The sequence below is a fragment of the Scyliorhinus torazame genome, chromosome 10 (assembly GCF_047496885.1).
Source record: "Scyliorhinus torazame isolate Kashiwa2021f chromosome 10, sScyTor2.1, whole genome shotgun sequence".
NCBI classification, from domain to species: domain Eukaryota; kingdom Metazoa; phylum Chordata; class Chondrichthyes; order Carcharhiniformes; family Scyliorhinidae; genus Scyliorhinus; species Scyliorhinus torazame.
Window position 1 is genome coordinate 62,205,303 of NC_092716.1, and position 25,550 is coordinate 62,230,852.

Below are 25,550 nucleotides of genomic sequence, written 5' to 3' on the forward strand. Positions count from 1 at the left end.
GTCCAACATGAATCTAACTAAAGGTTTTACCCTTCCAGGCACTGAAACATTAAATTAAACCCATTTTAAACTATACTTTGGGCAAGATTCTCCGGTTCCCCAGCCGCGTGTTTCTTGGTGGCCTGCCATTCACTGGTGGTGGGATTCTCTCTTCCCGCTGCTTGTCAATGAGAATTCCATTGAAGCCACCACACACAGCTGGGAAACCCATGGGCGGAGGTGCAGTGCCAGTGGGAAAAGAGTATCGCAACAGCCAGAGAATTCCGGCCCTTATTTCTAATGTTTACCAATACAAATATAGACCCCGTAAAAGTACCTTTGTTTTCCTGACATTAGTCCCATAATTCACTAAGATAACCCTATTATCCTTCCCATTACTAAGTTACCCTTCCAGAATTTACAAAACTAGTTGGAGGTGAAAGGTGAGGGAAAAGTTCCAACTGAATGCCCATTGCAAGATACTCATGTGTTATGGTATCAATAAAATGTACTATCCTTGATACATAAAAATCATATAGACGCAGCTCTATCAGCTACTGCTTTACAGACATTCAAACCTTGAAAATGGATGCTAATTTCTTCTCGGTCTCTGAACCAAAGTGCTCACTACCCATCCTTCCCAATCTTTGTTGCTTTATTTCTGTATAAATGTTATAATTGTTTAAGTGAATTCTTTGAAGGGGAGACAACAAAATTAAAATAAGAGCCAGATTGCTGTTGGTTTAGCAAACTTTCAAAATTGACACGTCATTGTGGACTGTAATTTGTGCTTTTTTGGTTCTAAATCTGACAGTTGATAAATGGTTAGGCCTCATCCTATTTGTTTCAAATAAATGGGATCATCAAACTAATAATTGACAGTAAAGGGGGAAGTTTCCACTCTGGAGACTAAGTACGGTGGCGGGCAGAAGTGATGCATTTCCTGTCAGTTGGTGTGGTTGATTTTCATGCCAAATCATCCACTTTTGAGCTTGTTATTTATGCATGAACGTGAAGTACATCCGTATCTCGTGGCGAGGAGGGCTGAGATCTGTCTGCCCAGCCACGACCTCATCCACCCATCTTTCAGGTGCCATGTTGCCACACCCGCGCACATCACTCACTCTCTGCAGCCCAGGACTGGTCATTGCGAGAGATAGCCCAGAGAAGGAAGAAGCTAACTGCCCCAAAGTTCAGCGACAATGCGCCGGGAGCACGTTTCAACATAATTGAGCAGGGCCGGAACATCTTTTACCCCTGTGATGACAGAAGGAGGTTCACCAACCTCAGAACGCCAGCTTGGAAGCAGGTCGCCAGGGTTATCAGCGCGAACACTCCTCAGAAGAGGACTGCCATCCAGTGTAGGAAGAATGTGAATAACCTCATCTGCTTTGCCAAGGAAAGCCAACCTCCTCCTCACTCTCATTCTCACAAGCTCATCAGGCAGTCATGGGGTTACAAAGAACAAAGAAAACTACAGCACAGGAACAGGCCCTTCGGCCCTCCAAGCCCGTGCCGACCATGCTGCCCGTCGAAACTAAAATCTTCTACACTTCCTGGGTCCGTATCCCTCTGTTCCCATCCTTTTCATGCATTTGTCAAGACGCCGCTCAAACATCGCTATCGTCCCTGCTTCCACCACCTCCTCCGGCAACGAGTTCCAGGCACCCACTACCCTCTGTGTAAAATACTTGCCTCGTACATCTTCTCTAAACCTTGCCCCCCGTGCCTTAAACCGATGCCTCCTAGTAATTGACCCCTCTAGCCTGGGGAAAAGCCTCTGACTATCCACTCTGTCTATGCCCCTCATAACTTTGTAGACCTCTATCAGGTCGCCCCTCAACCTCCGTCGTTCCAGTGAGAACAAACCAAGTTTATTCAACCTCTCCTCATATCTAATGCCCTCCATACCAGGCAACATCCTGGTAAATCTCTTTTGCACCCTCTCTAAAGCCTCCACATCCTTCTGGTAGTGTGGCGACCAGAATTGAACACTATACTCCAAGTGTGGCCTAACTAAAGTTCTATACAGCTGCAATTTTTATACTCAATGCCCCGGCCAATGAAGGCAAGCATGCCGTATGCCTCCTTGACTACCTTCTCCACCTGTGTTGCCACTTTCAGTGATCTGTGGACTTGTACACCTAGATCTCTCTGACTGTCAATACTCTTGAGGGTTCTACCATTCACTGTATATTCCCTACCTGTAGTAGACCTTCCAAACTGCATTACCTCACATTTGTCCAGATTAAACTCCATCTGCCATCTCGCCGCCCAAGTCTCCAAATGATCTAAATCCTGCTGTATCCTCTGTAGTCCTCATCGCTATCTGCAATCCCACCAACCTTTGTGTCGTCCGCAAACTTGATAATCAGACCAGTTACATTTTCCTCCAAATCATTTATATATACTACGAACAGCAAAGGTCCCAGCACTGATCCCTGCAGAACACCACTAGTCACAGCCCTCCAATCAGAAAAGCACCCTTCCATTGCTACTCTCTGCCTTCTATGACCTAGCCAGTTCTGTATCCATCTTGCCAGCTCACCTCTGATCCCGTGTGACTTCACCTTTTGTACCAGTCTGCCATGAGGGACCTTGTCAAAGGTCTTACTGAAGTCCATATAGACAACATCCACTGCCCTACCTGCATCAATCATCTTTGTGACCTCCTCGAAAAAACTCTATCAAGTTAGTGAGACACGACCTCCCCTTCACAAAACCGTGCTGCATCTCGCTAATACGACCATTTGCTACAGTTTATAGGGATCTCACACACTGCCAGCACATCACCCATGATTATCTCACTCACACTTTGACATCTTCATCTCTTCTCATATCCCCTACAGATCATGTCCTCACTTCTTACAGAGTTTCGATCAACACCCACATAAGATTGGCATCCTTATCATCTGTTCTGGCATCCATCTTGCTCATTGTCTGTCCATCTGTCTTTTTGCAGGAGAAGATCACCCACAACAAAGTGCAGAGATTCCAGACGGGAGGGAGGATGCCTGACCTCAGGCCAATCACTTCAATGAAGAGCCGGTGACAAAGCTGGCTGGCAAGGATTGGGACCGTTCTTGCATCAAGCGTGAGGCAGGCTTCTCTCAAGCCAGCGAGGACCCACCACCAGCTCATCGTTCATCCAACAAAACTGTGAATGCTTTGTAATGTTGGTGACTATGCAGTCAATCATTCATTATTTCTTCTCGCTTTGACAGGCGCCAGCAGGAAAAGGAAGAGGCTCACTGGCAGCCAACCAATCAGCTCCAGGCCCTTGACCATCTCGGATGAGGATCCTGAGGACACACTAGATGTAGAACTGCCACAGCGTTCGCCCATACTGTCCACTAGCGCAGAGACACAGACTTCGGTAGGACCCTGTTGGAGAGCAGGCTCCGGGCACAATCTAGTGAGCACAGCACAGGCTCAGGGCCCCAGCAGGTGGAGGCAGGGACATCCAAGGCCACTGGCACTCGGAGGACTTCTAGACCCCAGACTCCTGTAGACTCCAAGGCAGATGATGAGCCGCTGGACTCAGCCCTAATAAATATTGGGGCTAGGGTGACACGGGGCGCAGTAGTTAGCATTTCTGCCTCACGACGCCAAGGACCTGGGTTCGATCCCGGCCCCGGGTCACTGTTTGTGCAGAGTTTGCACATTCTCCTTGTGTCTGCGTGGGTCTCACCTCCACGACCCAAAGATGTGCAGGGCAGGTGGATTGGTCACGCAAAATTGCCTCTTAATTGGAAAAATTTTAAATAAATAAATGTTGGAGCTGCAAAGACATACATGGCAACATCATTCAGACTTGTCAAATGCCATCACCAGATTGCAATGGATGGTGGAAGAGTCTGTCTGTGCGCAACCTGATGTCATTGCAGCGACATACCAGCACACTGAGGTCGACACTGGTAGGGTGGAATCCACCATGGCAATCTTTGACTAGGACATTGTGTCTGTTTTGCGCCAGAGCCTGCACTCCATCGTTTTAGACACAGCTGGTGTCTATCAGTGGCTAGGCAAGGTGGGTGGGGGGGGGGGGGGGGGGGGGGGGGGGATGCCTCTTGACATCACTCCACATGCCCCTGCTTCTCAAGGGGTCAAGGCAGGCCTCGGCCACTCATAGGGAGGACGACCGTCAGGTGGACATTTGGAGCCATCAACCCAGGTGACATCAGCTACATTCCACAGGCCAAGGAATGTAATCGTGCCCCACAGCAGAAGACGAAAAGCTGGCTAGGGCCCTCGAGTGGATGCCTGCCAAGATCATTTGAGTATAGGAATAGGGAAGTTTTACAACAATTGTACAGGGCTTATCTGAGGAGAGCGTGCAGTAAAGGTTTTTCCAGGTTGATTCCTGAGATGTCAGGACTGTTATATGAGGAGAGACTAAATCAGTTAGGATTATAATCATTGGAGTTCAGAAGAGTGAGAGGGGATCTCAAAGAAACTTACAAAATTCTAAAAGGATTAGACAGGGTAGATTCAGAAAGAATGTTCCCGATGGTGGGGTAGTCCAGAACTAGGGGTCATAGTTTGAGGATAAGGGGTAAACCTTTTAGGACTGAGGTGAGGAGAAATTTCTTAACCCAGAGAGTGGTGAATCTGTGGAATTCGCTACCAAAAAGGTATTTGAGGCAACAACATTGTGCAGTTTCAAGAAGGAATTGGGAATAGCTCTTGGGGCTAAAGGGATCAAAGGATATGGGGGAAAGCGGGATCGGGGTATTGAACTCGATGATCAGTTATGATCATACTGAATGGCAGAGCAGGCTCAAAGGGCTGAATGGCCTCCTCCTGCTTCTTTGGGGCATGAGGATGCTCCAAAATGTAGTGGTAGGATTAGAAAAGATAAGAAATCCTAGGAGCACAAAGGTAGAATAGATAAACAACAATCTTTATTCCCATTTCACAAATGTAGGTTTTGATTCATTCCACTTCTCATGTAGTGTGTGTCCTTTCTGATTAAATGCTCAGCGGTCAGTAAAGTGTCACAGATGGCTCACCTCCTCCCAGATATCCCATCATCTGTCACAGCTCTATGGTGTTTCAGTCCATGTCATTACAGTTCGCGACCGCTTTCTGCTCAGTAACAATATCAGTGCAGCCTCTGCGTCTAAGACCTTGACAGTTGGGCAATGGATCTCAGATCTGCTTCACAGGTACATATAACATTGCTTCATGAGTTTAGAACCTGGAGGCTGCTTTCCCAATGTTCAATGTAGACCATAGAGTATTGGATGGCAATGCAGATTGGGTCAGTGCACCTTTCACTGGCCTCCATGTAATTTCTGTCAGCCTTTCGCGTGCCTTAATAGGAGCCCAAACTTGAAGTTCGGTGGCTGGATTCTCCGTTCCTGAGACTAAGTGTTGACGCAGGGGCAGGATTCATGGACTTCCGTGACAGCCAAACTAGCGCCACACATAGACCGATTCAGCAACTGTTAAGGGGCTAGCACTGGCGCCATGTGGAACACAGTCGATTCCAATGCGAAACAGTGCCGGATTCGCTGCATTCGCGATTGACTCTCAGGAGGCCAACAAACTGCAGCCGCATATACACACTGCACTCCCCATACACACCATCCCAGCCAACAAGTTGGCACTGGTTGCGCTGGGCCTGCCCATACGGCTGATGGGTTGGATGGGGCCAGAGGGCATCTCGGGGGGTGGCTTGGGAGCACAGCCTTTTGACCCGTGAACCTAAGATCACAATGGGCAGTCATAGGTGTGCGCAGATGCATGGCTGCCTTGCAGGCTGCAGCAATGGTGCTCCATACCCGTCCACCCTGACCCCATAGCCCACCTCCTGGCCACCTCCCGCTACTCCCACTGGCCCTGGCAGAAGCCCCCGGACAGCAGCACAAATGTCAGCAACCTTTAGCGATGTTGGGCACATTCCGTACCTCCTCACTCACCCTCAGCTGCCACGCCGCCTGTTTCATGATTTTTAAAAGCACAAGTGAGCCTTGCCATCAGGAATTCGGCCTATTGGAGGCAGAGAAGCGCAGAGTCCCCGGAGTTACCCGGTCAGGCCTGCTAATGATATGCCAATGGCGTTACTATAGTGCGTTCTGGAACACATTGATGCCGCTGTCAAGGCGACGGAGAATTGCGATTTGCCGTGAAATTGGTGCCCGCCACAATTTCAGCATCATAACCAATTTTCCGCCCAATCCTGTTTTCCGATTCCGGAATTGCTGACGGAGAATGTGTTCTTGTCTGCTTGCAGCACTATCTTATGTCCATGTGCACACCTGCCGCCATTAGTTCTCATGTTTCCAAATCCATGATTTAGAGCAGGATTGTCCAACCTCGACCCCTGAGGCATTTTTATCCAGCCCGCCATGTCGTTGTATTCTGTTGTTGAAGTGTTCATGGACGAGCTTTTGGAAAATACTGACCATCCAATCACAGGCTGGTTTCACCACGCCTTGCCTATCAGGGTGCGCACTGAGCCTAGCAGCAGCCAATGCAGGGAGGAATCAGCCTGTGATTGGAAAGCCACATGCAGTCAGTTGCCAGGTTTGTTTTAATTCTCAGTTTCAGTGTGGGAGGAATGAGCGGCAGGTAAGTACCGCACGGAACAGCTGCCGAGAGCGGGGGCTGGTCTGGCCAGGACGGGGCTTGGATTTGTCTAAGGTCTACCAGTCAGGCCACGATCAGGCTGTTTCCTTTGGTTTACACAGCACAGCTAGCCCAACTTGCATTGTGTTTTGAGTGTATTGGTGGGGGTGAGGGGGTGGGATGTTCAAATCCGGAATGTGCCAGCTGCAAGGTTTTCGGGCCATTCGGCTGATTCATTTTGGCTCGTTGCCTCTTTTCAGTTTATTCCTTCAGACACTCGGGATTTCCCACAAAGGGGCTTTAGAAGCCAATCCTGCATTGGCCCCGATTGGGAATAGGTTCTCGCAGGAATGTGCAACATGAATTACAGTGCCGCAATCTCTAAATTGACATAAGACTGCTTCTAACACCTTCCCCATTTGCAAAACTGGATATGAGTAGGATACCCCTTTAATCAGTGGTCGACTCCTCTCACAAGCACTGGGAGCCCTCCCCGGCAATATTTTTCATATGTTGCTTTTAAGCTGCATCAGTGGATCAGCTTGTAAAATGGTGATGTTGAGGTTTTACTGCCAGACCAGCTTCCAGCTCCCCCCACCTCTCCTGTGACTCCCATTGTGCTGTAGGGTCATCATGTGCTGTGTTATAACCTGCCTGCTTACCACTGGCTGGGGACGAATGGCAATCCCACAATCTTTCTGGAGTATGAGCTTCCCCAATGAGGGGGGCGGAGAAATCATTAGCAGACTCCCTGTATAAATAGAGCAGGCCAGATTGGAACCATCGAGAGGAGTGAGCAGCAAGGGAGCGACTGCTGCTGTTCTATATTTTCTTTCTTTCTTTCTTTCTTTCTTTCTTTCTTTCTCTCTTTCTCTCTTTCTCTCTTTCTCTCTTTCTCTCTTTCTCTCTATCTCTCTATCTCTCTATCTCTCTATCTCTCTATCTCTCTATCTCTCTATCTCTCTATCTCTCTATCTCTCTATCTCTCTATCTCTCTATCTCTCTATCTCTCTATCTCTCTATCTCTCTATCTCTCTATCTCTCTATCTCTCTATCTCTCTATCTCTCTATCTCTCTATCTCTCTATCTCTCTATCTCTCTATCTCTCTATCTCTCTATCTCTCTATCTCTCTATCTCTCTATCTCTCTATCTCTCTATCTCTCTATCTCTCTATCTCTCTATCTCTCTATCTCTCTATCTCTCTATCTCTCTATCTCTCTATCTCTCTATCTCTCTATCTCTCTATCTCTCTATCTCTCTATCTCTCTATCTCTCTATCTCTCTATCTCTCTATCTCTCTATCTCTCTATCTCTCTATCTCTCTAATTTCTTTCTTTCTATCTATCCTACAACTCGTGCTGGATTCTTCGTGGCCCTCAAAACTGGTGATGAGGGTTAACATAGATTAACATAGAAGTTATAGGGCAGAAGGAGGCCATTCGGCCCATCGCGTCTGCACCGGCCCTTGGAAAGAGCACCCTTCCCAAGGTCCACACCTCCACCCTATCCCCATAACCCAGTAACCCCACCCAACACTAAGGGCAATTTTGGACACTGAGGGCAATTTATCATGGCCAATCCACCTAACCTGCACATCTTTGGACTGTGGGAGGAAACCCGAGCACCCGGAGGAAACCCACGCAGACATGGGGAGAACGTGCAGACTCCGCACAGACAGTGACCCAAGCCGGAATCGAACCTGGGACCCTGGAGCTGTGAAGCAATTGTGCTATCCACAATTCTACCGTGCTGCCCACGGTTAAAGTGAATAGCTGTCTACACTGCTGAAGTCACCTCCCTGGATTTTTATTGGATACAGGTTGGAAGTTTTTTTTCTGTTACACCATGTCTCTGTACGGACGTTTGGATGTCTTTGATGCTGCGCTGGAAAGGTGGAACAAGTACGCACAACGGATGCATTACTATTTCCGGGCAAACAACATCACCGAAAACGAGTGCCAGGTGGTCATTTTGCTCACTGCCCGCGGCCCGCATACATTTGGGGTGATTAGGAGCCTTACGTACCCAGCTGCGCCAGACACCAAGACGTTCAATGAACTTGTGACCTTAGTGGGGCAACATTTTAACCCAACAGCGTCCACAATAGTCCAGCGTTACCGGTTTAATACCGCTGAGAGGACCCCAGGAGAATCCCTTGCTGAGTTTCTATCCAGGTTTCCGGAGTACTGTGACTATGGTGAGACCTTGTCAGAAAGTTACGCGACCGTTTGGTTTGCGATATTAACAATGCGGCCACCCAGAGAAAGTTGTTAGCTGAGCCAACATGACTTTCCAACAGGCCATCCAAATAGTATTGTCCCGAGAGAGCGCAGAATGGGGAGTGCAGGAGCTACAGGGAATGGAGGTGCACGCCTTGGGGTGCAACCCCTTCCATCCAAAAGCATCTCCCCGCACCCCTGTGGTACCTTGAGCGGGGCGGCGTCCGGATCGACGCCACTGGCTGTCGGACGTTCCTCCCCGAAGGCAGCCTTCTCCAGAACCAATGGATGAGGAGCCATGTCAGTGTCGGACTTGTGGGCACCGACCTCGTCGCAGACGCCGATCCTGAGGGCGCCAGAGGCGCCGTCGTTCTAACAGAACCTGGGGCCAGCCCAGGGGCCGCACCTTCCATTTGGATGAACCTGCGGCGACACCTCCCGAGGATGTGGAGACGGAGGACGACTGCTTGCAGTTGCATTGTGTGGCAGCTCCCCGTGTGGCCCCCATTAAGGTGACAGTATGGCTCAATAGTCACGTGATTGAGATGGAGTTCGACACTGGCGCAGCGGTCTCCGTGATCGCCCAGAAGACATTCAACCGCATCAAGCAGGGTATACAGACCCTTGCATTAACCGACACACAGGCCAGGTTGGCCACCTACACGGGGTAACCATTGGACATTGCAGGAACTATGATGATCCCTGTTGTTTATGGACGCCAGGAGGGGCATTTCCCACTTATCGTGGTGCGCGACCACGGGTCCAGCCTGTTGGGTCGTGACTGGTTGCGCCATTTGTGGCTGCAGTGGCAGCACATCATCCAGACAGGTTCTGGAGGGTTGACAGAGGTACTAACATGGTATCCAAATGTTTTCCAGCCCGGTTTGGGGAAAATAAAAGGGGTCGTAGCCCGTATCCAAGTCGAACCAGGAGCCACGCTGCGCTATTTCTGGGCGCGCCCGGTACCTTACACCTTGCTCGAGAAGGTAGAAGGGGAGCTCACTTGTTTGGAGTCCTTGGGTATTATCAGGCCCATCCATTTCGCTGACTGGGCAGCGCCAATTGTACCTGTAATGAAGCCAGATGCCACAGTTCGCTTGTGCTGCGACTATAAACATACAGTGAATACGGCGACCGATATCCAATGCCTCGCATAGAAGATCTCTACGCGAAACTTGCAGGCGGACTCTCGTTCACAAAATTAGATATGAGTCACGCCTACCTACAGTTGGAGCTGGACCCTGCCTCCCGGCCATATGTAACTATTAATACACACCGAGGCCTATATGAATATACATGGTTGCCCTTTGGGGTATCCTCTGCCTGCGCTATTTTCCAACACGTCATGGAGGGCATCTTGAGAGGTTTACCGCGTGTCGCTGTCTACTTAGATGACGTTTTGATTACAGGGACGTCGGAGCAGGAACATTTGGAAAATTTGGAGGCTGTCCTTAGACGCTTTTCAGAGGCTGGAGTCCGTTTACGTCGTACCAAGTGCGTCTTTCAGACGAAGGAAGTAGTCTACCTTGGTTGTCGGGTGGACCACGAAGGTTTGCACCCCGTCGTAGAGAAGGTGCGTGCAATTCAACAGGCCCCCGCCCCGACTAACACTTCGCATCTTCGTTCTTTTCTCGGCCTCGTAAAGTTACCCTTACAATGCCCTGAGTCTCCAAGTAACCCTGAAATTGGAATGGTCAATTCCAATGAGCTGGCTGGTCACTCGGCTTTGTCCCGTCTCTCCACATCTTCGAGTATTTGACCAAATTACTGTAGTTCCTGAGACTGCGCAACTGCTTCCTTTGATGCCGATTTTGGGCTGTGTTGTAATCTCTGCCGCTGATCTATGATCTGCATGTGTGTTATAAGTTATATGTTTTACTGTTGTAGTTCTACCATCCAACCAGCAGGTGGGGGCGAGTGTGGAGTCCCAGAACCCAGGATGCACCATGTGTTCCTTCAGAAGGTGTTTGTAAGAAGTTGATAGCAGTTGCAGATTAGAGCAGCTCTGTTGTATCTTAGTGAATGTGAGTGATAGACATTTATTTCCAACTGTATTCATCTTAGACATTTCAGTTATTTGTTAATGTAGTGTTAGTAATAACTAGCTTTGTTTATAAAACAAAGACGAATGTTCTTTGTTCACACCAGCCCAATCAAAGAACATTACATGGTAATTGGAGTGGATGTCGAAAGAGAACAGTTCGGGAAAGTTAGATAAGTCAAGAAGACACAAGAGAACAAGCGGAGACTCAAAAAAAAATTGGCTGTAAAACAAAATGCTACCAGGATCGTCGAAGCGAGATGGAAGCATTGAAGGCTCCCAGCCAGCTGCTCACGACTGGTAATGTAGATGCGAACTGGCGTGCTTTCAAGCAACAGTTCACTTTTCATGTGCAAGCTCCTGGTCTCCAAGAAGCCTCGGTCGAGAGAAAAAAAGCGTTCCTAATGAAAGTAGCCGGTTCCCAGCAATTGCTCTGTATACGGTATACGGCAGCACGGTAGCATTGTGGATAGCACAATTGCTTCACAGCTCCAGGGTCTCAGGTTCGATTCCCGGCTTGGCTCACTGTCTGTGCGGAGTCTGCACATCCTCCCCGTGTGTACGTGGGTTTCCTCCGGGTGCTCCGGTTTCCTCCCACAGTCCAAAGATGTGCAGGTTAGGTGGATTGGCCGTGATAAATTACCCTTAGTGTCCAAAATTGCCCATAGTGCTGGGTGGGGTTACTGGGATATGGGGATAGGGTGAAGGTGTTGACCTTGGGTAGGGTGCTGTTTCCAAGAGCCGGTTGCAGACTCAATGGGCCGAATGGCCTCCTTCTGTACTGTAAATTCTATGATATCTATGATATCTAGGATAATACTTTTCAGTTTGCTTCGGAGGAAAACAAGAGCTACTCAAAAGTAATAGAGCAGGTCGATAACTATTGCCATCCGAAAAATACATCGAGTGCTATGTATTCCGGATGAGACAGCAGAAATCGGGTGAAATCTTTGACTGTTTTGTCATGGATCTACGTTTCAAAGCGCAATCCTGCAATTTTGCAGATCTCCATGATTCATTGATAAAAGACCAAATTGTATATGGTCTGCAGTGTGATAAATTACGCGAGCGATTGCTGAGGGAAAACAATTGAAAACTAGCAGATGCCATAAAAATATGCAAGGCCAGTGAGATTGCACACCAGCAAATCTCTGAGATCCAGACACAAGAAAGTGACGGGAAAAAAGAGAGCGTGACCGACGCCAACTTTGCTGTGTCGCAACGGAATCAGAAATGTGGTCCAGGCGGTGGCCATTTTGAGAAATTTTCAGAGAACGCCATTTTCTGCTGGAGGTGCAGCAGAACGCATGGTCCGAGCAAACGCCCTGCATTCGGCAAAACCTGAGTTTGATGTGCCAGTTTTCCCAGCGCAATCTAAGAATATTAATGTGATAACTGAGGCTAAAAAAATGAGTGATTAGTCAATTATGCAAAGTGCAGCCCTGAACAAGCTGAGTTTAATGATGCACCAGATAGCCTGGAAAGTTATTTTTTCATGGACATGATCAAGGAAGGTGCTGAACAACGAAACACAGAAATGAAGAAATAACAAACTATTTGGATAATTCGAAGAATCCGCTCAAATCAGCACAAACATCAAACTGGACACAGGTGCGAGAACAAATTTAATCAACGCAGCAGGCCTGCGGAAAATGTGGATTCAACCACGAATAGAGGATAACGATTGCAATCTCACCGACTACCACGGCGCACCAATCAAGACGTTGGGAATGTGTAACCTGCAAGTGGAAGTGAATGCCACAATTATTCAGTTAAATCTGCAATTGTGAAGCACAGAAGCGATCACTGCTAGGCATAGCAGCATATGAGTCACTTCAGCTAGTAAAACGATTATACGATACCGACGCCGACTATACAGACACCGACGATACGGACACTGACTATATAGGCACCAAAGACATAGACTCCGACTATATACTGTTGGCGCACACGGCAGCCATAGATGCAAAGTCAATACAGACTCCGGGGGAACAATCCAAGACTCAGGCCACAGCTCCGCACGCAGCGCATCAAGAAAGCAGTTCTACTGAAAGGGGGTGGACCTAGGAGATACGTGTGCCCTTGAGAGTGTGAAACAATGCATAGACAGCAAGTCGGAATCCAACAGAAGCAAAGTCTTCAAAGCAAAGCCAGAGGCTGTTTCAGTGGATGACTCTATGGGCGCTGGAAGCATATATCTCCTCGAAGAGCAACACGGCAGTGATGTTGATGGCTGCATGTTGAACCTCCGGGTGGAAATATCCAGCCAGAACTCTTGTAAACAACAACGAATGGTCTGGCGAGCAGGAGAAACAAGGGTTTGAAAGGCAAGGAAAGAAATCAAATATGCTCAGAAGCACTGATCCTGAGCAACAAACAAGAAACATCTGGCCCAGTGTCGCATATGATGGCCTCATGAAAGAAAATGATGAGCTTTTGAAGTTGAAACAGCACCAGGCGCTAGACATGAAGGAACTGGAGAGGACACAAACTGTGCTGCAGGAGGAGAGGGAACTAGAAACCCTGCAACTGGCCTCTCAGTTTCAACGAGCAGAAAGAGCACACTGGAAACAGATTATGGAGAATACTCGGCAAATCATAAACCTGCTCAACACAAAAATGAACTCCCTTCAGCAAATTATTGAGTCCCTGGAGAGAGAGAAACCACATGAAAGGGAATTGCCCTGAATTGGAGAACGAGCTGATAAAGTCGAAAAAAGGATTTGAAGCAAGTGAAGACAATAACAGAAATGCTGTGTTTAAACTGCAGAAGCTACACACTGAGATAGGTGAATTGCATCAAGAAATCAAGCAACTGAACATCCAAAAGGCAGAGTTGCAAGTGGTGATGGATAATCTCAGAGATACCAAAGAACAGCATCTCAGTGCAAAGAACAACACACTCAAGCAACAAGATTAACAGCTGAAAGGGCAGTAAAAAGAGCTGGTATCCTGAAATCGATGGGAGGTGTAGCTTCAGAAGGTCACATCCAAAGCCCTAGAGGCGCTTCTGCTGGTGAAGAACCACTCATTGCAATCTGAAAATGCAACTCTGCGGATTGCCAACAGTGATCTCAGTGATCCCGTTCCAGCATCAGATCTAGGCCAACAGCTCCAGCTCATAGTCCAGCGTGTGCTAGAAATATAAACCGAGAATCAGAAACTGTGGGACACATTTGAGGAATATAACAAAGAGTTTGCAGAAGTCAAGAATCAGGTAGCAACAATAAAAGCACTTAAACTAACAATCAACAAGTATGAGCAGACCTTGAGCAGCAAAGCAGAAAGCATTCCTCTTGGAAAAGAGCAGACATTATAGAATGACTTCACGAAAAAGGACAGGACAGGAAATTGCAGGCGACTCGAACATTTTTGGCCTCCAAATTTGAGAAGGCTGATCACAAGGTCCAAATATTACAGACAACCCTGGAATCAACTCAGACTGAGCCATGTGATTTAAAAGCGAAGTATGACGCAAAATCAACTGCCAAAGTGGATGAAGTTGAAGTTGTCCGGACAGATCCGGAAAGTGCCAAAGGGCAGAGGTGGTTCAAAGAGAGACAGAGACCTTAAGTGAGCAACTTTTCTCAGCTAACAAATCCCTGCAGCTGGCCACCCCAGATCCAAAGAGCTCCTGGTGGGGAACAAGCTATCAAAATGTTAACACGATCAAGTCAGGAAGTTAAAATGGGAGCAAAAGACCAGGAGATAATATAATAAGTTGAGGATGTACAGAGGTCTCAGGCAAACCTACCCAAACTCCGCGAAACCTCAGCAAGTCAGGTCTCACAACTCAACTTATTCATGCTCAAGAAAAATATAGATCAAGGTGCATATAGATACCAAGCCTGCCTTGAGAGAGAAAACATAAAGGAACAAGAGTTCTTCATGCTTCAGCAACAGATATTTCAAGAAGCAAGACGTCAATGGTTCTTCAAAAATAGACGAAAGAAAACCAGAAGTCAACACATATTTCAATACCACAAGCACAGGAAAAGACCACATCAGGCAACAAAGGTGGTTCGGCAGCAAAATCAGTTGCAAGCCTGATCGATTGAACTGATAAACAGTCATGTTTACATGCATGCAGTTTTACATGACCAAAATCGGTGTATATGTGTATAGTTTGAATGTACATGCATGTGATCAAAATCATTTCAAAAGGAAGGAGGATGTGATGATAGGTAGACTATCATCTGTATATAAATGAGTAGTTCATCATCACTGTAAATTCTATGACTTATGATCTGCATGTGTGTTATAAGTTATATGTTTTACTGTTTTAGTTCTACCATCCGACCAGCAGGTGGGGGTGAGTATGGAGTCCCAGGACCTGGGACGCACCATGTGTTCCTTCAGAAGGTGTTTGTAAGGAGTTGATAGCAGTCGCAGATTAGAGCAGCTCTGTTGTATCTTAGTGAAAGTTAGTGATAGACATTTATTTCTAACTGTATACATCTTAGACATTTTAGTTATTTGTTAATGTAGTGTTAGTAATAAATAGCTTTATTTACAAAACAAAGACGAATATTCTTTGTTCACACCAGCCCAATCAAAGCACATTACAGGGTCCACAGCTACAATGTCACTTGTCTGTTGCCTCCATAGATATTGCCTTGATTGCTGACTGTTTCTGAAATTTTCTGTGTTTGTTACACGTACAAGTCAAAACCTCTGTATTCAATCTACATCAGCATATTGATGCCATCTTTGAAACTGATATATTTGGAAATGTGCTAATGCATAAACATTCTCCCAGCAGTCTTTATCCTGGCAACTTGTCTGGGTTCCAATCTAAGAAAAATTTGCATCAATCGGATCGTTCATACCAAGGACTTGCATACTATGCTTGTCTCTGCTCTTCCCCGAAATATTGACCAGGCAGTAATGTAAATTCCTTCCAGCATGCAGAAGAGAGCTAGCAATATCTGACTTCAGTGTGTTAACCAATCTGTGTGCATAACTGTTGTGATAAGGAATTTCAATCAATAAAATAATACAGATCACAATACATTTTTACAGTGACTCTCTAATATTTAATTTCCTGAAATAAATGACCACAAAACCCAATGATGATTAACTTCACTATCATCACAATAATAAAGCTTGGAGCCAATTTATTTTCGCCCCTCACTGGCTGAAACATGAGATTATACAAGTAATTGCTCATTACAGTGTCTTATTCAAAAAAACACATTCAGCTTCATAAACGCATTTATATATAAGAACATTTGAGTCAATAGTCCTCTGATCTAATCAAAGCATCTTTCTGTAGCAATTCTGAATTTGGACTTTCTTTGCATATTTATGGCTTCATTTTGTTGGCAACAGCCAGCATAGATGCGAACATTGAACTCTGATTTTGTAGCAGCACAGCTGGCTTGTCAAATTCCACAGCCTGAAAAAGAATAAGTGAATTTTACAATCATCTTATCAGCCTTCTAACAAATGCAGACTAATGAAAAACAGTCGGTTGTATATTCATGCTGGCAATAATGAATAATGATGTTACAACGAGAGTTGTGAATTTTAGCATTGTAGTAAAGATGGGCTTTGCCTATCTAATGGGGGAGGGAAAACACGATCACCATCATATCACATTGCTATTTCTAGTCATACAGTTAGAGGTTAAGCTTATACGCACTAATATTTTATAATCATCAGATGAGTAACTCCATCAGTATGTTCTAGTGATTCCATTTATATTGTGCTGCTACCTAAAGTAATAATTACCAGGATATATACGCACAGTTGTTATGAAGATATGGGATGGAACAAGTTAAAACCTTGCAAGTGTCCGACTCTTGGATTTTTTTCTAATTCAATGACAACAGTCTATAAAAATAGTAATTGCAATGGTTTCTGTCTAATGGTCAAGTGATTAAATATACAGCTGTTTCAATTGTCCAGAAGCTGGGCTGTCTGTTGGTAATGTCAGTAGAAACATGCTAATCGTGTCCAAAAAGGTCTAGGGAATTGGTGCAATGTTGTCCAGGGCGTTCTTTACCTTTCCATTATCCATAACTAGAATTCTGTCACATTCCAGTACCGTGTTTATTCGATGTGCAATCGTCAGCATCGTGCAGTGTTTAAACTCTTCCCTGATGGTCTGTTGAATCAATGAATCTGTTTCTGAATCAATGGATGCTGTGGCTTCATCTAAAACTATAATCTAATGGAGTAACAATACAGTAAATTAATCAAAGAGAATTTCTTCAGTCAGAAGAAATTTAATTTGTATAACACTTCTTCAATTACTTGAGAATGCTATGGTCCCAGTTGATGTTACTACTGTATTGGAAGACAGGAAGGTCCCAGAATGGAACCCTGGCTCAAAAATCTGTAATCATTATATTCTTTTACAAAACGTGGATTAACAGAGTCACAAGATTGCCAATTAGCTTTTAACAACCAAAAAAATGTATTAAACATGAAAGTTTGACTCCAATGTTCTTTCACTCACCCTTATGTTCACAAATGTACACAGACTTCAAGAATGACATAGGTTACAAAATGTATCATATACCATAATATTCTTATGAAACACACAATCCCTGTAAGCTGACAGGCTAACTGTGGTCAGACAACTCCCCACTCTGAAACCAATCTGACTTCTGTGGATTTCTCCTCAAATTTCCCCCAGTTGATCGTCACACAAAGGTTTCCAAAAGCCAGTCTCAAAAGCCAGGCTTTGGAATCTTCTTACAAACAAGAAGAGTGGTCACTGTAAGACACCCTAGGTGTTTAAGTCAAGGCAAGCATCCAGCAGAGGGCAGTAGAATGGAGCTGCTGATTGGCTGTTGCGGGGAAAATTTGCACCTGTGCATTGCGGTCACTGCATCCAGAAGGTGGTTTGTGGAGGAGCTGTTGTCAAGTGACAGTTAAACCCGAAACACTTCTTCAGTGTTTCGTTCCCTACCTCCGCCTCTAACCAAAAAAAAAAGACAATCACTGTAAGGATCCCAGCCGAGTAAAGATCAAGAGGGAGACTCGAATACAGGTAGAAGTAGAAAGAAGTTGAACTGTGATGTCACAGCCTGCAGGTAAGTGATTGGCTGTGACTGGTAAGTAGTTTTTCTTTTCCCTGAGGTGTTATCGTGCGGGGCGCAGTGTTTGCTGAGTGAGTGCTTGCTGAGAAGGAGAGTACATTTTTTTTTTTTAAACTTACTGTTGGAAGTGTAAAAATGGCAGGAGATCCCTGACCCGTGTTATGCTCCTCTAGCTCAATGTGGGAGTTCAGGGAAGCGGCCGATGCCCCTGACTCCTTCATGTGCGGGAAGTGTGTCCAGCTGCAGCTCCTGTTAGACCGCATGATGACTCTGGAGCTGCGGGTGGACTCACTTTGGAGCACCCGTGATGCTGCGGAGGTAGTGGATAGCACGTTCAGTGAGTTGGTCACACCGCAGATTAGGATTGGTGAGGGAGACAGGGAATGGGTGACCAAAAGGCAGAGAAAGAGCAGGAAGGCAGTGCAGGTGTCCCCTGCGGTCATGTCCCTCCAAAACAGGTATACCGTTTTAGATACTGTTGGGGGAGATGACTCACCAGGGGAAGGCTGTTGTAGCCAGGCTCATGGCACCGTGGCTGGCTCTGCTGCACAGAAGGGTGGGAAAAGGACTGGCAGGGCTTTAGTCATAGGGGATTCAATCGTAAGGGGAGTAGACAGGCATTTCTGTGGTCGAAAACGAGACTCCCGAATGGTATGTTGCCTCACGGGTGCACGGGGCAGGGATGTCTCAGATCGGCTACAGGACATACTGAAGGGGGAGGGTGAACAGCCAATTGTCGTGGTGCATATAGGCACCAACGAAATAGGTAAAAAACGGGATGAGGTCCTACAATCAGAATTTAGGGAGTTAGGAGATAAGTTAAAAAAAGTAGGACCTCAAAGGTAGTAATCTCAGGATTGCTACCAGTGCCACGAGACAGTCAGAGTAGAAATTCAAGAATAGTCAGAATGAATACGTGGCTTGAGAGATGGTGCAGGAGGGAGGGGTTCAGATTTTGGGGATATTGGAACCAGTTCTGGAGGCGGTGGGACCATTACAAATCGGATGGTCTACACCTGGGCAGGACTGGAACCAATGTCCTAGGGGGTGCTTTTGCTAACACTGTTTGGGAGGTTTTAAACTAATGTGGCAGGGGGATGGGAACCAGATTAGGAAGTTAGAGGTCAGTAAATAGGCAGCAACTAAAGCCAGTAAGGTACTAGATAATAAACTCAATGTGACTAAGGGGAAGAGTAGACAGGGAAGAGATGATGAACGCAAAGGGACAGGTGGTCTGAGGTGCATTTGTTTCAATGCGAGAAGTGTAGCAGGTAAGGCAGATGAATTTAGGGCTTGGATTAGTACCTGGGAATATGATGTTATTGGTATTACTGAGACTTGGTTGAGGGAAGGGCAAGACTGGCAATTAAATATCCCAGGGTATAGATGCTTCAGGAGGGAGAGAGAGGGAGGCAAAAGGGGTGGCGGAGTTGGATTACTGGTCAGAGATGATATCACAGCTGTCATTAAGGAGGGTACGATGGAGGATTCGAGCACTGAGGCAATATGGGTAGAGCTAAGAAATATGAAGGGCGCACTAACATTGTTGGGACTTTACTTCAGGCCTCCCAAAAGTGAGCGTGAAGTAGAGGTACAAATATGTAGACAGATTATAGAAAAATGTTGGAATAATAGGGTGGTCGTGTTGGGAGATTTTAACTTCCCCAACATTGACTGGGACTCATGTAGTGTTGGAGGCGTAGATGGAGCAGAATTTGTAAGGAGCATCCAGGAGAGTTTTTTAGAGCAGTATGTAAATAGTCCAACTCGGGAAGGTGCCATACTGAACCTGGTATTGGGGAATGATCCCGGCCAGGTGGTTGAAGTTTCAGTCGGTGATTACTTTGGGAATAGCGATCACAATTCCATAAGTTTTAGAATACTCATGGACAAAGACGAGAGTGGTCCTAAAGGAAGAGTGCTAAATTGGGGAAAGGCCAAGTATAACAAAATTTGTCAGGAGCTTGGGAATGTGGATTGGGAGCAGCTGTTTAAGGGTAAATCCACATTTGAAATGTGGGAGTCTTTTAAGGAAAGGTTGATTAGTCTGCAGGACAGACATGTCCCTGTGAAAATGAGGGATAGAAATGGTAAGATTAGGGAACCATGGATGACTGGTGGAATTGTGAGACTAGCTAAGATGAAAAAGGAAGAATACATTAGATCTAGGCGACTTAAAACTGATGAAGCTTTGGAGGAATATCGGGAAAGTAGCGCAAATCTCAAACGCGCAATAAAGAGGGCTAAAAGGGGTCAAGAAAAATCTTTGGCTAACAGTGTTAAGGAAAATCTCAAAGCCTTTTATTCGTATATAAGGAGCAAGAGGGTAACTAGAGAAGGGTTTGGCCCACTCAAGGACAAAAGATGGAATTTATGCATAGAGTCAGAGGATATGGATGAGATTCTTAATGACTACTTTGCATCGGTATTCAAGGAGAAGGACATGACAGATGTTGAGGCTAGGGATGGATGTTTAAATACTCCATGTCAAGTCGGCATAAGGAAGGGGGAAGCTTTGGGTATTCTAAAAGGCATTAAGGTGGGTCCCCAGGCCCAGATGGGATCTATCCCAGGTTACTGAGGGAAGCGAGGGACGAAATAGCTGGGGCCTTAACAGATATCTTTGCAGCATCCTTGAGCACGGGTGAGGTCCCGGAGGACTGGAGAATTGCTAATGTTGTCCCTTTGTTTCAGAAGGGTAGCAGGGATAATCCAGGAAATTACAGACCAGTGAGCTTGACGTCAGTGGTAGGCAAACTGTTGGAGAAGATACTGAGGGATAGGATCTATTCACATTTGGAAGAAAATAGACTTATCAGTGATGGGCAGCATGGTTTTGTGCAGGGAAGGACATATCTTACAAACCTAATAGAATTCTTTGAGGAAGTGACAAAGTTAATTGATGAGGGAAGGGCTGTAGATGTCATATACATGGACTTCAGTAAGGCGTTTGATAAAGTTTCCCATGGCAGGTTGATGGAAAAAGTGAAGTCGTATGGGGTTCAGGGTGTACTAGCTAGATGGATAAAGAACTGACTGGGCAACGGGAGACAGAGAGTAGTGGTGGAAGGGAGTGTCTCAAAATGGAGAAAGGTGATTAGTGGTGTTCCACAGGGATCTGTGCTCGGACCACTGTTGTTTGTGATATACATAAATAATCTGGATGAAGGTATAGGTGGTCTGATTAGCAAGTTTGCAGATGATACTAAGATTGGTGGAGTTGCAGATAGCGAGGAGGACTGTCAGAGAAAACATCAAAATATAGATAGATTGGAGAGTTGGGCAGAGAAATGGGCAGATGGAGTTCAATCCAGGCAAATGCGAGGTGATGCATTTTGGAAGATCTAATTCAAGAGTGGACTATACAGTCAATGGAAGAGTCGTGGGGAGAATTGAGGTACAGAGAGATCTGGGAGTTCAGGTCCATTGTACCCTGAAGGTGGCAACGCAGGGCGATAGAGTGGTCAAGAAGGCATACAGCATGCTTGCCTTCAACGGACGGGGTATTGAGTACAAGAGTCGGCAGGTCATGTTACAGTTGTACAGGACTTTGGTTCGGCCACATTTGGAATACTGCGTGCAGTTCTGGTCGCCACATTACCAGAAGGATGTGGATGCTTTAGAGAGGGTGCAGAGGAGGTTCACCAGGATGTTGCCTGGTATGGAGGGTGCTAGCTATGAAGAAAGGTTGAGTAGATTAGGATTGTTTTTGTTGGAAAGACGGAGATTGAGGGGGGACCTGATTGAGGTCTACAAAATTATGAGAGGTATGGACAGGGTAGATAGCAACAAGCTTTTTCCAAGAGTGGGGGTGTCAATTACAAGGGGTCACGATTTCAAGTCGAGAGGGGGAAAGTTTAAGGGAGATGTGCTTGGAAAGTTTTTTACGCAGAGGGTGGTGGGTGCCTGGAACGCTTTGCCAGCGGAGGTGGTAGAGGCGGGCACGATAGCATCATTTAAGATGCATCTAGACAGATATATAAACGGGCGGGGAACAGAGGGAAGTAGATCCTTGGAAAATAGAAGACCGGTTTAGATAAAGAATCTGGATCGGCGCAGGCTGGGAGGGCCCAAGGGCCTGTTCCTGTGCTGTAATTTTCTTTGTTCTTTGTACAAACAATGCTTTTGCTCAGCTATTTTCTGCAAAAGTTCCACCTCCAGGATTTTTAACTCTCCTTCCAGTATTCTTTTGTCTTGAATTGCCGCATGCATTCAAGTTTCCACCCATCCTTTCAAGTACTCAGTCCCCAACAAAATACCAAAGTTTCAAAGTTCGGAAATAATGCACCAACTTTACAAATGCTTCAGATGTTTGTTTTTTCCCTCGCCAATTTCACCCAGGTCTGCACATTCAGCTCTGGCTTTAGCTTTACTGAAATGTACCCTGCTCAAATTCCAGTTCCAGTTTTTCTTTTAACTTCAATCTTCATGGAAACCTTGCTGCTCACTAACTAGCTTCTAGAGCTAACTGTACTTTAGCTTCTGGAACTTGCATTCTTACTCATTACTCCTAATAATGGCTTTCCTGCTTCTAGCAGGCAGAGCTTTGACAGCTACCTTCTCTCTCACAGTCTGGCCTCATCTAGCTTGATTTCAGTTAAACATAATCACAAGATCTGTCTTTCCTAAAGTGACCTCTGGTTGCTAAGCAACATTTTATTCTTTCTCATTCTTTACCTGTCACACTGTAAACTCTCTGAGCACAATTGAGACACAGTTTCAAATGAAATCATAAAATACCCATCCATGCAGACGCCTTTGTTTAACATGAATCTAACTAGAGTTTTGCCGTTTCTTAGACAGAAACACTAAATTAAACCCACTTAAATCTATACCTTGGGGTATATTTTCCAGGCGCGATGGAAAATGTAATGGACCAGTTAAAGGTGGACCTCAGGTGGGATTCCGATCTTGGGTTGGGGGTGGTCAGAAAGTCCCGTCCCTTATTTCTAACATCCAACAATACAAAGATAAATCTCTGAAAACTATCTCCGCTTCCTGATATTTAAGAATGAGTTATTTTGATGTAGAAACTGTTGTGATATAGGCAAACAGTGCAGTAAGCTATCCAGGCTGGGCATGGTGAGGAAGAAAGATGAAAGATCACAATGTTTACAGAAAATTGAAATTAGTATGATAACTGATCACACTTATCCCCATCAATCCACTGATTTATTTTACCAGTTACAAGAGCTTGGTTTCTATACTGGAAAACACTCAGTTTGTTTAATTTAATTTTTGCAGCTTAGTTTGTTGATCCGAAACATTGGCTGGGATTTTCTGGCTGATGGTGCTGGTGATATGGCGAGGGGTGCATGCAACAGGAAAACTCGTTGGGTTTATCCAGCTTTTTCTGTTTTTATTTCAATAAGTACTTCACTTGACATGAGGATGCAGTTATAAGATTTGTAATAAGGTTTTCAATATGTGGAATATCCTTTTCAGTTTTGTTTTGCCTTTACAGGGTTAAATCCACCCACACTGCATGTGTTTTGCTTTAATTTACTCAATGTTCGAGGTCAGATAACAATTCCAGATTAATGTGACTGATCTGTTTTCAGCAACTGTCCACTTTGAGATATTTCTGATAACATCTGTTTAGCCTTTTAACGCATTTCACCCTTTCGTTAAAGCCTATCTTCAGGCTTCTTTTGCTTACCTTTGAGTTTCTCAGAAGCGCTCTTGCCATGCAAAGCAACTGACGCTCTCCGACAGAAAAGTTTTCCCCGTTTTCAATCACCTCTGATTCCAGTTTCTTTGGAAGTTTTGAAATCTTCAAAATAGAATCATTTTTCCACAATGAACCAGGGAACAGTTGTTGTCGTAAATCAAAACACCTTTTTAACGGCGTCAACCAGTGCTGATGGTTGGCGCCGTCCAGCGTGGAGGGAGGTCACGGCCTGGGGGGTGGCCGCAGGAGAGGGGATGGCGTGGCCGCAGTCTGTGTGTGTGGGGGAGAGGTGTGTGTGGGTGTGTGTGCGGCGGGGGTGGGGTGGGCTTCGGGGGAGTGCCGGGGAACGGGGGGTGAGTGCCGGCGAGGGGGACGGGGGGGGATGAGTGCTGGGGATGGGGGGGGTGAGTGCCGGGGACGGGGGGGGTGAGTCCCGGGGACGGGGGGGTGAGTCCCGGGGACGGGGGGGGGGGGGTGAGTGCCGGGGACGGGGGGGTGAGTCCCGGGGACGGGGGGGGGTGAGTGCCGGGGATGGCGGGGTGAGTTCTGGGGATGGGGGTTGAGTCCTGGGAATGGGGGGGTGAGTGCCGGGGATGGGGGGGGGGGGTGCGTGCCGGGTACGGGGGGGGGGTGAGTGCCGGGGACGGGGGGGTGAGAGCAGGGACGGGGACGGGGGTGAGTGCCGGCGAACGGGACAGGGGGATGGGTGGCGGGTACGGGGGGGTGAGTGCCGGGGATGGGGGGGGTGAGTGCCGGGGATGGGGGGGGGGTGAGTGCCGGGGATGGGGGGGGCTGAGTGCCGGGGATGGGGGGGGGGGGGGTGAGTGCCGGGGGGGGGGGGGGTTGAGTGCCGGGGGGGGGGGGGGGGGGTTGAGTGCCGGGGGGGGGGGGGGGGGGTTGAGTGCCGGCGGGGGGGGGGGGGGGGTTGAGTGCCGGCGGGGGGGGGGGGGGGGTTGAGTGCCGGCGGGGGGGGGGGGGGGGGTTGAGTGCCGGCGGGGGGGGGGGGGGTTGAGTGCCCGCGGGGGGGGGGGGGGGTTGAGTGCCGGCGGGGGGGGGGTTGAGTGCCGGCGGGGGGGGGGGGGGGGGGTTGAGTGCCGGCGGGGGGGGGGGTTGAGTGCCGGCGGGGGGGGGGGGGGGTTGAGTGCCGGCGGGGGGGGGGGGGGGGTTGAGTGCCGGCGGGGGGGCCGGGGACGGGGGGGACGGGCGGAGCCGGGGCCGGGGGGTGAGTGTCGGGGACGGGGAGTGCTGGGGATGGGGGGGTGGGGGACGGGGACGGGGGTGGGAGTGCTGGGGTTGGGGGGGTGAGTGCCGGGGGGGGGGGGTGGAGGGGTGCCGGTGAGGTGGGCGCGAGGGCAAGGGAGTTTGTATGCCTGGCCAGGTGCCATCCTCCAACAGTCGCGCCCATGCAGCCCATGCCACCTGGCTTGGGGGAGGGGGGGTATGGGCAATGATGACATGTCGTCGTTTCCCCCCTCCCCCACAGGCCGTCATTCTGATCAGCCAGCGATGTTGGCTGCCATGCCGGCAGCCGCTATTCTCCATGTTGCCCTGACGGGGAGGAGGGGGAGCGTGCCAGAGAGGCAGCGCAGGCTGCCGCAGAGGAGCATGACGCATAGGGGCAGGCGGCAGCCGCCCAGGCTGGAGGGACACCCACCCGACAGGACGAGGAGGAGGAGCAGGGGGAGCACATAGTGGAGGAGGAACACGAGTAGGGGGAGGAGGACGTCGCGGCGCCACGGCAACGGAGGCACCCGAGGAGGCCCCATTTGTACCGGCCCCGGTTGTCGTACCAGGATCTCACGGACCGGGAATGCAGGAGGAGACTCCGGATGAGCAGGGAAAACATGGCACACATCTGCCACCTGTTGGCACTGGGGGTGGGGGGACACCCTCTCCCCGTGTCCGTCAAGGTTACGGTGGCCCTGAACTTTTATGCAACGGGGTCATTCCCGGCACCGAGTGGGGACCTGTCCGACATCTCGCAGGCGTCGGTGCAACGGTGCATCCGGGTAGTGAC

At 47.7% G+C, this 25,550-nt stretch overlaps 1 protein-coding gene across 1 annotated transcript in view; it reads right to left on the reverse strand.

Moving 5' to 3' along the window:
• Positions 1 to 15,826: 15,826 nt before the first annotated feature.
• LOC140430223 (ATP-binding cassette sub-family C member 12-like) overlaps positions 15,827 to 25,550 on the reverse strand; it is a 244,029-nt gene continuing 234,305 nt past the window's right edge. Inside the window, exons 25-27 of the mRNA XM_072517656.1 lie at positions 23,522 to 23,635; positions 16,821 to 16,985; positions 15,827 to 16,211 (exon numbers count right to left, since the gene is read on the reverse strand). Of these exons, the coding sequence (XP_072373757.1) occupies positions 16,119 to 16,211; positions 16,821 to 16,985; positions 23,522 to 23,635 (372 nt within the window). The 3' untranslated portion in view covers positions 15,827 to 16,118. The remainder of the gene's footprint in view (positions 16,212 to 16,820; positions 16,986 to 23,521; positions 23,636 to 25,550) is intronic.